Below are 12,860 nucleotides of genomic sequence, written 5' to 3' on the forward strand. Positions count from 1 at the left end.
GTAATTTATTTGTTTTGATAACTTAATCTTAATTTGGTTAAATATCTTGTGTATACAGTGAGGAACTAGGAGAATTCATGGAGGTGAAAGGTGCCAACAGCCCTGGGATCCTTGTACTGACCACAGGCCTCAGCAAGCCTTTTATGCGTCTGGATAAATACCCCACGTTACTCAAAGAACTTGAAAGGCACATGGAGGTATATCTTATCAGCATTTATGTTCCAGCTTAATGATGATTTGACAACAATTATTTTAAAGGTACATGTCAAACATGGTGGAACCCAAAATTACATTTTTTTGCTCTTCCATCAGCCTTCTAAACCACAGGCTGCAGTGGTTTATGTAAAAGTCAGTGCAGTAAGACTTTGTGTAAAAGCTAAACATTTGAAGTAAAACTATCCAGGGAAGCTAATCATCATTCCTAGAACAGTCTTACCAGGGTTTCTAGTTGACATTGACATTGAATGTGTCTCCTGCACACTACTTGAGGCCACTTTTATCTTGTAGAGGAGGTGCTGCTTCTCACCTTAGCATGTTGAACACTTTGGTAAAATTGTCCCTCTGATTTCTAGTGAACACTGTCCAAAAGTGATCTTTGCAGGATGAGAAGGTGTTTGAAGACCTACTGTTTTCACCTTAGCATTTTATAGGTTAGATGTTTGGAGTGTGAAAAAAAAAAAAAGAGAAATAGAAAGTCTTGTCACACAGCTTGGTTTGTCAGCCAGTGACAGCAGAACATGCTAGTTAGTCTGTAGGGAATCACCTTTGTGACATGCTAGTTAGTCTGTAGGGAATCCTTGTTGTGACAAAGCTAACCTGCCAAACAAAACTCTTTAACTACTTTCCTCTTAGGATTTCAAAGTCTCTTATTCACTAGGTCTTGTAAAACTTCTGTGGCTCTATTTTAAGTGTAACTAGTACTGTGCTAAGTTACTGCAGTTTTACTAGACGCAAGACCCACCTGCATTTGATATAAGAAGGCCATGAAGAGACCAGATCAGTCTATAACTTCAATTTTGCAGAATTGTTTATTTGTTTTTAGTAAAGCCTCTAACATTTTTTTTAAATTAGTTTTGTTAGAACTGAACTTTTAATGTATGTTTTCTCTATTGTTTTTAGGATTATCATCCGGATCGTCCAGATATTCAAAAATCCATGACTGCCTTCAAAAATCTTTCTGTAAGAGTGATAAAAATAATAGATTATATATTTTAAGTAGAATGTTTTCTAATTTCATCTCCCTGTATTACTTTAGAAAGAGAAACTTTTTTGTAAATGTTTGTGCAGTAAATTTTTAAAAGTCTGGAAATAAATGCTTTTTGTGGGCAGAGCTAAGGATGGTAATTTGGTGGGGAGTAATAGCAAATAGACTATTGGTGTTGTGCAAAGTATTCTGCTCCTCTTTGTATGCCCTCTCATCATACTTCATCTCCCTTTCCACTAGTGCTAGTGTGACTAGTGTCCTGAAGAAGGGCTTTTTTACAGCAATTGAGTGTATGTTCTGGTGTTTTTTTCCCAAGTGCATTCCTTCTAGGGAAATGGTGTTGGATTTGAGAGAAAGAGGATGAAGAGCAAAGTGCTAGTGAAGTTCAGAAGATGCAAAAGTCCTAGTAGTAATTGGAACAGGAAGCCAAATTTGAACTGATAAGCTGTCTGCTACTGTCTTTACAAAAATGAAAAAGTATGCCTCAGCTGCAAAAAGTGTATAATTAATGCAGACTCAGTTACAATAAACTTAATATGTTGTGCTTCCTGTTAGGAATGTGTGCTGGTGATAACCTGGCATTTTTTGTTCTTTAAATCAGAAATTTAGTGTTAGCAGTGCTCAGAAGAGGTTTGTGGATTACATCCTGTTGGGTGCTATACTAACAAGAGAAAATAATTCTGTTGAGAAAAATTTAAACGAATAGAAGTAGAGCTGGTTGGAGTTACGTAATAAAAGTAGGAACACAAGGTTATACACACTCATGGTTTCCACAGGTGGTGTGTCTCTTTTTACTGAAAGAAGATGCATTGTTTTATTGACGTTTATTTCTGACAGGTGTGTTTGTCTTTTCTGCTGAGCACGTTCATTTTTGGTTAGTCATACCAAAATTTGAAATATAAAGGAAGGAGAAATTTGAGTAACAGAACTGTGACTGAATTTGGAATGGTAATTGAAGTCAGTGTATTGAAAAGTCATAATACTTAAGTTAGCAAAACTAGTTTATAAAAGGTACTGGTAATAGTCTGCTAAATGAAAATGCTTCAATTAAGGTGCTGTCTTCTGTGTACTACAAACACAGCAGTAAATACAACTGTAGTGATATTTCTACCTGTAACCTGTTCCAAACTGGTGGAGTTTATAGAGATGATGTTTTTCTGTATGTTTGTTAGGCACAATGTCAAGAAGTACGGAAACGGAAAGAGCTTGAACTGCAAATACTGACAGAAGCTATTCGTTGTTGGGAGGGTGAGGACATCAAAACACTTGGCAATGTGATTTACATGTCCCAAGTCATGATTCAATGTGCTGGAAGTGAGGTAATGTCCTTTTCATCTTTACTGTTACTCTTTCAATTTTGAATAAAATTCATTATAATTATTATGCAACAGAAATAAAGAGAATGCTTCAGAGATGGTAATCTAAGAAAAAATCTTTCTCTATTGATTTAAGGCATGTTTTAGAAAACCTGAAATAAAATTCCTTGAAGATGGAATGTCTCATCTGTAAAATTTACAGAAAAAGGGACTGAATACAGAGTTACACATATTGTAAGATGATTTTTGCAGGACTTTTTTCCAAGTGCATAATTAAACAAGATTTTCCATGTGTAGTTATGTTACAGGATCATTTTGCATAGCTATTACAGTGTGTTTTAAATCGCAAAAGTTTTAAGTTTTATATTGTAAGGTGTTTGAGACAAACTGGTTTTCTGCTGTTTTGGGCATATACTACTAATTGGCATATTGCTCAATTAGTAGGTTTTGAAATACAAGCTTGAGAACCAAATGATATTTGAGAAATAGAATAAGAAAATACATTAGGAAGTTGAAAGTGACAAAGTCAGGTGTTTTTTATTTTTTTTTAAGCAAAGAAGCAAATAAAACATAAAGAAAAGCTTGTCCTACCAGAAATAATGTTAAAATAATCTTAAAGGGAAGGGCTAACAGAAAGGTAATATTATACAGGTTACTGACATGTTTTTATTGCTTGTTGTTCCCTTGAAAAATCAATGAGGCTTTGAATCTGATGAGGGCTTTTGAATTGCAACCTCATTCAGTCCATTTCCTCCCTTAGAACAAAGAGGTCCATAAATATGTTTGTGCAACTGAATATGTAAGAGTTAGTTACTTGATATTTTTCTCTCAGATATTTTGTTAGGTGGTAAAGTAAATAAATAAGATTCAGTAGAGCTGATAATGCACCTTCTACAGTCATGTCTCTTTTGAAGCCTTCAAAACAAATCACCATCCCCCACTTTCATTATGAGGTAAAATGTTAAATGTAATGGACTTCTAGAAGTTTCTGTGCAGCATTACAGCTTTTTTGGCAAGATAGAGAACCGCTTCATTTGTGCAGCAACAGCTGGATTTGTTTTGTCTTTCTAAAAATGATACAGATATTTACAAATATTTGCTGAAAAACATTAAAACTTGCTAAGGACTTGTAATTTTGCAAAGGTGCTTGAAATTAAGAGGGTGGCTTTGTCAATTGATATATTTATTTTGTCATTAAAATATTACACTTTTATGCTTCTCCCTTTTGTTAGCTATTGCAGTAGAGTCTACTGCTCTATTCTGCTGTAAATTTATTCCTCCTCCCATAAAAATACCCCAAAACAAAACCACAATGGATAACTTTATACATGAAAACAGCAAATTAAAACCAGAACAAAGTAATGAGTGCTTTTGTTGTCACTATAGTAATTATTGATTTGCTTTTTCTACTTCGGGACATAATCCAGTGTTTAAAAATCTGATCTCTCCAATTTGAGAGACCACAGTCTTGATATAACTGTAACAGTATCCGTCTAAATTATGTGAAGAAATAGATCCAATGTGTAATTTTGGTTTTACTGAAATTGGCCAAACAGTTGTCATATTAAACACGGTCGGTATTTCGCCCAGACTGTAAAATTTCTGTTTTAAAATACTGGGCTGTACTCTCCAGGTAGAAATATAGGCATGTGTTAGTAGCACCTTCCAAACAGAAAATAAATAAATAATTCTGTCCTCTTTCCTTTTTTCCTTTTCTCTTTTTATTTTTCTAAATTCAATGGTGAGTTTTGTGATGAGCAAATATGAGTGGAATAATCATGCAGTTATAATGCTGATAGCTTTTAATAATATCAAATATGGGAGAGGGGACTTGCGATGGTGTATTTACTTTTTCATTTTCTTCTTTTAACAAGGAAAAGAATGAAAGGTATCTTCTTCTCTTCCCTAACATTTTGCTAATGTTGTCTGCCAGCCCAAGAATGAGTGGGTTTATCTATCAGGTAAAGTAATACTTTTACATGTGTGTAAAATGGTGCTGGGGGTTGTGTTCTTTCCAAATGATATTTCATAGGAAACTTGGAGGTATTATTAAACTTTTGCATTTATAAAGATAAAAGGTAATACCTGCAATAAGAACTGGTCATCTGTCTTAAAAAATTCTGCCTAGAAGCCCAGGGTTTGATTTTCTTTGTAGCTGTGACTTTCACCAAGGAGGCTTTTTTTACCTTGTTAGTAGTAGCTGATGAGAGGAACTATTCAGTAGCTTTTTACATCTATGTGGGAAACTAGTGCTGCTGCATAGGTTTGTTAGTGCTCTTTGGAGTCCTAACAAAATTGCACAGTCCCTTTAAGCTTTTGTTAGCATGAATTAGGCTGTTACCATTGGTTTCTTTAGATGCATCCACATTAGTGTTTTATCTTTTCAATCTGTGGCACACTTTTTAAATTCATCTTTTAGTTTCTACTGTTAATGAGCACTGAGTCACAGCGTAGAAGTTGTTTTGGGGCTCACAGACTAGATTCTCTCTGGATGAAGCTGCGGTGGAAGGCATGCTCCAAAAGTGTGCTTGATCTGCTCTAGGCATGGGAAAACATTCAGGCCCTGGCCCCAGCCGTAGGCTCCCTGGTGTAACCACCTGAAATGCATTCAGTGCAGCCCTAGGGACCTTAGCACCAGGTGTTTCACTTCACAAATCTCTGCCCACAGCTGGTAGACAGAGTCTTTGAGCTCTCTCGCAAATTTCCTAGCTGAACACTTGTGGCTGTTGCCCCACAGGCTTGTTCCAGAGATGGAACAGCTGCTGTTTTGTCTTGGCTCCTCTGTAGCTCTAGGCTGCATTTCACAGAAGCACTTGCATCTTGGGTATGTAGTTTCAACAATTCTGAGAGACAAATGCACAGTCCATGACTTCACAATTCTTAAAATTATTTTTCAAGTAATACCACGTGGGTTTGTGGCATCACAGTAGAATACCAAAAGTGAGGGGAAAAACTGCTACAGAGATCTAAAAGAAGACAGAGGTTTTACCTACTAGAAGTGCTTTTGTAAAACAGACACTTGAGCAGTTAACTGCTTTGTCCCGAGCAGTGATTTGTCTGCTTCAAAGGAATGCTCAAGGTTGGTCATTTGTGTTCCTATGTAAACAACCACAGTCATCACAAAATGTAACTTTTAAATTTTTTAATTAAGAGCAATTAAATTCCAAAATTTGTGTTTGGATTCATACCTTTCCTGCCACAGTAGTAGATGGATTTGTCTGAAATGCTGCTGCATTACGTGGTTCAAGTGGACAGTCAAGTTTGTTAAGTTTGTGCCACTTCTAATAATCCCAATGCTGATGGAAAAAGATAGTAGAAAAGGCAGGTTAGTTCTGTGTTCCCCGTGGCACAATCAGAATTTCTGATGAGGGTAGATTCTTCTGTACTTCCCCTTCTGTACAAAGGCAACTGACTGGAAATTGAGTGTGTTAGCAAGCAATATGAAATTAAACAGTCTGTCAGGCTTTATTTTGCCTCTCCTATTGTATATCACCTAATATTTCTTCTTCCTCCCTCCCACCTTATCCCCTAGGTGCACAGTATTGTTGGGTAAATAATGAAATAAACCATTTTCTGTGCACTTGTCTCCAACTTCTACTCAGAATGGCCACAGCCTCATTGTAGTGTTCACTATCCAACCCTCTCTTGAAAGCAAAACTCTTGATTTCCTCATAACTTCATGTATGATAGTCCTGTCACTGAGAATGTCTCAGACTTTAATGACTACATATTCACAGCGCGGTGAAATCATTCCATCGCTGTTTGTATCTGAGACAGTTGCTCGGAGTCCATGTCTAGATTGTACAATGTGGGTCTTCTCGATATTTTTTCTGAGGTTCACACCTCAGAACTGGGATGGATATGGGCAGAAGATGATGCAGTTTCCTCAGTTATTCTCACAGAAATTATGCTACTGGAGGCATCATCCAAAAAAACAGCTTCCCTGCGTTTCAGAATAGCCCAGCTGTTGTCAGGCTTCAGATTTTCTGGTTGATAGTGCTGATATCTACTACATGAGCTAATGGGAAGAACTTCTAGTTCTTCAGTTTAGTAAGCTGAAGTCACAAGGAACAAGGACTATACTTCTTAGGAGGGCTATGCAATTGTTGGTTAGAAGAAGGAGAATATAAATGATTTACAAGTTCAGTTCAATTTTCTCTGTTTTGCTGACTTTTTTACTTTCTCTTGTCTTGTGGTTCAGTTGATCTATCACCAGTCTTGTCTAGGGTACCCCATATTCACTTCTCACCTATGTCAGCAGTTCTTACACATCTCTCTTGTTGTGGTTGTATGCTGTGTTATTCATGGACCAGCAAACATGTTAAAAAAGGGAAAAAAGCAAATTTTAGCTGCATTGTGTAGTGCACGTGGCCATCATGTTTCTTTCAGTGGGGAAGCTGCTACAAGAACCCTCCTCATTTCTCTTTGGTATCTTGGGCCTGAGCATGCTCTGTGCCTACAGAATACCAAGTGATTTTTCATTTCCAAGCTTCTAAGAAAGCTTTGTCCATTCTGCTGTCATTAGGAAAGAGGAAAATATAAAGTTGGTTTTTATTCTTTTTGCTCTCTTGGAGCCAAAATTCCACAGTACATAGCATTTGTGATTTTGCCAGTATGTGCTGAATAGTGTTTCTGTGCAGGAGAATACAGGATCTGTCTTAAAGAACTTTTATTGAAATTTCATTTTCGGTAAAGCCTTTCATCCTGAAAATACTCAATTTTATTTATTCTTCTGTGTTTCTAAAGGGTCAAAATGTTAATCCTAAACAGACTCTTTTTTTCCTGCTTGACTGGGTTTAAAATGAGATCTTCTGCAAAATTAGTATGTTCTTCTGAAGAAATGTTACAAATTTGGAGGTGTTCACTGCTTTTTTCTCCCCCCAAAATATTTCTGTGAGGGAATTTAGTCGTGGCATTCTCAGAGAAATCTTCAGTAAATATTTGATGCATTTACTTAGTGAAGTACTCGTTTATAAATTAATTTACTTCTTCTACAGACCTTATTCTGGAGCTAATCAAACAGTTGTAAACAAATGTGCCCAAAGAAGAGTCACTATTGCCTCCAGTCATGTAATATGGATGACCCTGAAGGTCTCAGTTTCGGGAACCTGAGACTGAGGAGTGATCAGTATTACATTGGTATGGGTTTTGTATAGGTGTCTTGTATAGGTATTTTGTATAGTCTAGCTGATGCGTAGGTATCAGCTAGAGTTACTGGTCTCACAGATGTCATTTGCAGAAGTTGGGCATATGAAAAACTCCCATTGTGAGATGGTTGTATGGATTTTTAAATGCTTTTAAACCCATCAGGGTGTGTGTCAATTTACTGTGAATGTTCAGAGCTTAAAGTTAGTATTTTCTTTAGTTGGTAATTTTTTAATGTGTTTTGGATTAAACTTAAGTGTTACTGTCTTTTTTTTTTTTTTTAAGGGAAAACTGCCCATGACGGGAATGACTATTACAAAGCTAGAAGACAGTGAAAACCATAAAAATGCATTTGAAATATCAGGTATTGCCCATTAGTATTTTTATTTACTAGTTATTCCAGGCTATACTGTTTCAAACATCAAATGCTTGCTCTGAACAGAGGAAAAAAACTTTGGTTGTAGGTGTGACTAAGAACTGGCACAAGGTGCCTGGGGAGATCCCCATCCCTGGAAAAGAACTGGAAAGCTCTCTGGCCATGATCCCAGGCAACCATCTCTAGGTGTCTGTGCTTGAGCAGTGGGGAGTGTGACCTACAGAGGTCCCTTACAACCTCATCTATCCTGTGATTATACAAACTTTGTAACACAATTACCCAGAGCCTCGCTTAAAGACTGCTTTTTACTGCTTCTCTTAAGCAGTTAAGGAGCTCTCTGCGTAGGATTCACCCTGGAATTTCTGCATCATAATGAATGGAGGCAGTAGCCTTGGAGAAGGTCTTTTATAATGAAGCAGTTTAAAGTACACTATTTACTGAAAGAATAGGAATTTGAGAGGCTCTGGAAGAGCTTTGAGCAAGAGTTTTCTTCTAGAAATTGTCCACCTCTTTCCTGAGAGACTTTAGCATCTCTAATGTTAACAATCATTGGCATTATGCTTATATTTGGTAATTTCTATGTGTTTAGTAATTTAATCATTTAGTCATCATGTATGTTCTTAGGCAATTTATAGGACAGTGCAGGATCCCCATGGTGGAGCTTCATACCATCATTCATTTCCTGGATGAGTTCTACCTCCAAGCAGGTTGCATTTAAATAAAGTAATTTTGACCATCTCAAGTAGAATATCAATGCCATGAGGCATAGGGAAAAAATTTGTTAATGTTGTGAGAAAGATGTTTTTCTGAGATAATAGCTATGAAGCTGACCTCAAGAGGAATGTGATGGGTTAAATGGTGTTAAGTGCAGAAATAAGTTATCTTTGGTTGAGATTGCATTCCCAAGTGACTTTTGCTTTAGCTTTAGTTTTATGCCTTCTTGTAAGAAAGAGTAGTGAATTCTTATTTTATAACTTTTCCTGTGTTGTAGTATACAGACTCAACATTTTAGGCTATGTGCTGGCTTTATTGGGGAAGATGGAGAAGCACAAGGCTACTACATGAGCCTATCTTCTATTCTTGTCATTTAAGGTTGTGCTTAATTACTAAGGGAAAAAAGTAGAATTCCTGTGCTTGGCTAAGAATAAATACATGGAGGTGACGTGTTACAACCTGGAAAAGTGGGATGCTGTTGTGTTGAAAATATAGTTTAAATTTTTTGCTTAGTACTCAGAGGACATAACGTTTTAGGAAATGAGTATCTTTTTTAATCATGTCAGATTGACTAAGTTGTTATTTTTTGATTTCCTATGTCTTTCTGGTCATTTTCTAGGAAATATGATTGAAAGGATACTGGTATCTTGTAACAACCAACAAGATTTGCATGAATGGGTGGATCACCTGCAGAAGCAAACCAAAGTCACAACTGTTGGGAATCCCAGCATTAAACCTCACTCTGTGCCATCTCACACGGTAAGAAAGAGCTTCTGGATGAGCTCATTCTGAAGTGAATGAGCAGAATTAGGTTATCTGGAAAGCACTGCCATGGAAAGCATTCTTATTTTAACCATTAGTAACAAGAACTGAGTGTTGTCACTGTAGCTTAATAGGTAAAAAGATAATTTTGTTTTTAATTGTGTGAACAAAGAATAAAATGTCTAAGACTCAGTGTAATAGTTTAATGGGGGAAAAGAAAGTTCATTATCATTACTTTTTCTGTTTTGACCAAGTGCCTACATCACCATCTGTTAAGTATACTTAGAACAGTAGGTTTTAACTGGTGTTGTACTTGACAGGCTGTGGAAAAACAGTACTGTCTTTGGGGCTCTGCATTTGAATTGTTGGATATGAATGGATCTAAATTTAGCTCCACCCTTACTGATGAGAGAAGTGGGAGTAGAGCTGTTCGTCGCTGTTCTTTTTTTAGTCTGTGCTCTGTCTGTGGTAGACAAAAAATATAAGCTCCACTTTTCAAAAAAATAATTTAGTGTAAAATTTCTCAAAGGCCAGCTGTAATAAACAGAAGTGCTACATAGTGAGTGGGATTATTTCACCAGTCCTTGATGACACAGTCCTCATTATGATAACATGCTTTCTTTGCTTTCCCATCATGTTTAACAGCTTCCTTCCCACCCAGTGACTCCCTCCAGCAAGCATTCAGACAGCAAGCCAATACCACTGACTCCTGCCTACCACACTCTCCCTCATCCATCCCATCATGGGACTCCACACACCACCATCAACTGGGGCCCTCTGGAACCTCCGAAAACGCCCAAGCCTTGGAGCCTGAGCTGCCTGCGGCCAGCGCCTCCACTGCGGCCTTCAGCAGCTCTTTGCTATAAAGAGGTGAGATGCAGCAGCCAGGAGAAAGGACAGTGTGGCAGGTCGATAGGAAGTTTTAACTTTTTTGTGGTGGCTGTATATGATTTTCGTTGGATTTTGTAGATCTCCTAAGCAATAGTGAAAAAGCAAGAGTTGATCTGCAGTGCAAGATTTGTATTGAGACTTAGTTGCTATAAGAGGTTCTTCTGTTTGGCTGTGTTACTTTGTACTATATGCTCATTTTGTAATTTAGCTTAAGATCCTTTCACGCTTTCATGTGTAGGCCAGCCACTGAATTCCCCAATGTAATAAAATTTCAATCATCTTTATAGTGTTTAGCATACAATAACATTCAAAACCTATCTTGATCGTATTTGGTCAGTCCTGCCCAGTCACCTGTTTACTTTTTTGTTCTGCATTTTCACAGAACATTTGTTGTATCCTTAAGGTAATGAGTAGACCAGCATATTCATTTTGCTTCTGAAACTTAGTATTGTTCCTGTAAATTATCATGACCACATTTTGAGCAGAAATGCTGCTGGGTTTGTTGTTTGCTTGGGGGTTGGTTTGTTTACTTATTTGTTGGTTTTTTTTCTGTAGAGTTCTGTAAAAACAGACCTAAACTATTACTGATTTTGGCTTTGAAGAGCATACTATATGCCAAGATTCCTTGTTAGGTCCTTTTTTACCTCCTTCCCAGTAGACAAGGGAAATGGGTTGTCTCTTGAATAGTTTAGGGAAAAGACCTGTGTTTAAATGTATTCCTGCCTTCTCCCTTCATTCTAACTCCCAAACACACTGAATGTGTTTGCAGCAGAATTTATATATATTTCTGTTAACAGAACAGGTAAAATACTTGATTTTGTGTATAGTTAGATGAAGGGTAGAGGGGAAATCAGCCAATTCAGGCCAATTGAACATGGCAAAAAATATTAGTAAACTGAATTTTGGTGCTGTTAAAAGCTTTTTAGTAAGTAATTCCTATGTGCATTGTAGAAGTTAAATTTTTGGAATAATGTGGAGAAGCACTACTCTTGTTATTTTTCCTATACAGGATCTCAGTAAAAGCCCTAAAACCATGAAAAAGCTGCTTCCCAAGCGCAAGCCAGAACGGAAGCCATCAGATGAAGAGTTTGCACTGAGAAAAAGTAAGAGAGACTTGAACAAATACCTGCATCATACAAAGGCTAACACTAACATCAGTTTAAATTGAGAGTTAGATGTGAGAGTTAGATGTGCAGTGTAAGCAAGTAATCTGGTTTCCTCACTCATGTCAGGGGAGAGGAGTAGGTATCTCCAGAGGATGGTTTGTTGTATTTATCATAGATGCTTATGCTACAGTGGTATTAGTTGCTTTGTAGAGCTTTACTAATTGCTGCAGTGGATGTTTGCTTGTGAAGTGCCTATTTCTGTTTGTTACAGAGAGAAGTGAGGTTGACTAGAGGGTCACTAAAGTTCAGTGGGGAAAACCTGTCTTTTAGTATTGTAAACAACAATGTGAAGATACTATCCCACTCTTGCAGAATACTCTGTAGCCATGATCTTAAAGTGATCCTTGTAGGAGCATTTGTTGTCCTGGTTGTTGAGAATCTGGTTATTGCTACTGATTTGAAGATGAGTTGCTTCCACAATCACTCCTTCCAGGATCCAACAGTCTTCTCTTATCTCCTATAAATAAATTCATTTGCTCGTGTCTGTATCTAAATAAATTGCAGATATTCAGGCTGCTTGAAGTCTGAAGAAAAACACTGATCTGAGAGAGACTGATTAATGTACTGAGAGAGTGAGGTCAAAATCTGGATGTTGGGATAGTTTGAAGTGGAGGGAGCATTAATGTTACCAAGCAACCACAGTATTCACTTAGTTGTCAGTGTCACTGTAATTCTTCCTTAGAAATTTGTGTGAATGAATAATCTGATTACTTAGATCAATAAAAGACAGGGTGTTTTATTGGACAGATTTTTGCTCAAGCTTTTGCTTCTCTGTGTCTGTCTTTTTCTCATGGGCCTTTTAAGATAGAGTCTGTGCCATGATGTTCAGTGCATGAAGTGTATTATTGTGGCAGTTGTTTCTCACTGGCTTATGTAGAGTTGGAGAGAAAAAGCTTTTCCTCAGGGTGCTCTTGGTTTGTCTGAGGTGTTAGTCCTTCTGAAAGTTCTGTGAATTTCATGTGGCAAAGGTTAAGGTAGTAAGTAGAATGATTCTCTGTTCATGGATGTGCAGGTGGGTATTGTAGTTCAGGAGGTTTCATCCTTACAGGAACGTATCTGCTTAGGAAAAGTGCAAGTACTGTAATGCAGTATCATTTTAGATGTTGGAGAATGGAGATTCAGTGTTTGTAATGATAGGGATAAAACTGCCAACTTGCAGGCTTAGCAATTCTTAAAGAATACAGTGGGAGCAGTTAAGGGTTCTTTCTTGGAGAAAGGAAGGAGTTTTTAGCTTCCAAATATATTGTTCTGCTCCTGATTAAATAACTTTCAATAAAAGCTATTTT

General features: G+C 37.2%; 1 protein-coding gene across 6 annotated transcripts in view; it reads left to right on the forward strand.

The window, feature by feature from the left end:
- Positions 1-12,860, forward strand: part of ARHGEF7 (Rho guanine nucleotide exchange factor 7) — a 118,284-nt gene that overhangs the window by 84,319 nt on the left and 21,105 nt on the right. For all 6 annotated transcript variants that reach the window (XM_085053034.1, XM_085053029.1, XM_085053056.1 and 3 more), the window contains exons 10-17: positions 59-197; positions 1,120-1,179; positions 2,377-2,523; positions 4,395-4,481; positions 7,951-8,029; positions 9,375-9,514; positions 10,163-10,387; positions 11,418-11,511. In XM_085053034.1, coding sequence (XP_084909160.1) covers positions 59-197; positions 1,120-1,179; positions 2,377-2,523; positions 4,395-4,481; positions 7,951-8,029; positions 9,375-9,514; positions 10,163-10,387; positions 11,418-11,511 — 971 coding nt within the window. The remainder of the gene's footprint in view (positions 1-58; positions 198-1,119; positions 1,180-2,376; positions 2,524-4,394; positions 4,482-7,950; positions 8,030-9,374; positions 9,515-10,162; positions 10,388-11,417; positions 11,512-12,860) is intronic.

Source organism: Lichenostomus cassidix, chromosome 1 (genome assembly GCF_008360975.1).
Source record: "Lichenostomus cassidix isolate B80296 chromosome 1, HeHo_3.0, whole genome shotgun sequence".
Classification (NCBI taxonomy): Eukaryota; Metazoa; Chordata; class Aves; order Passeriformes; family Meliphagidae; genus Lichenostomus; species Lichenostomus cassidix.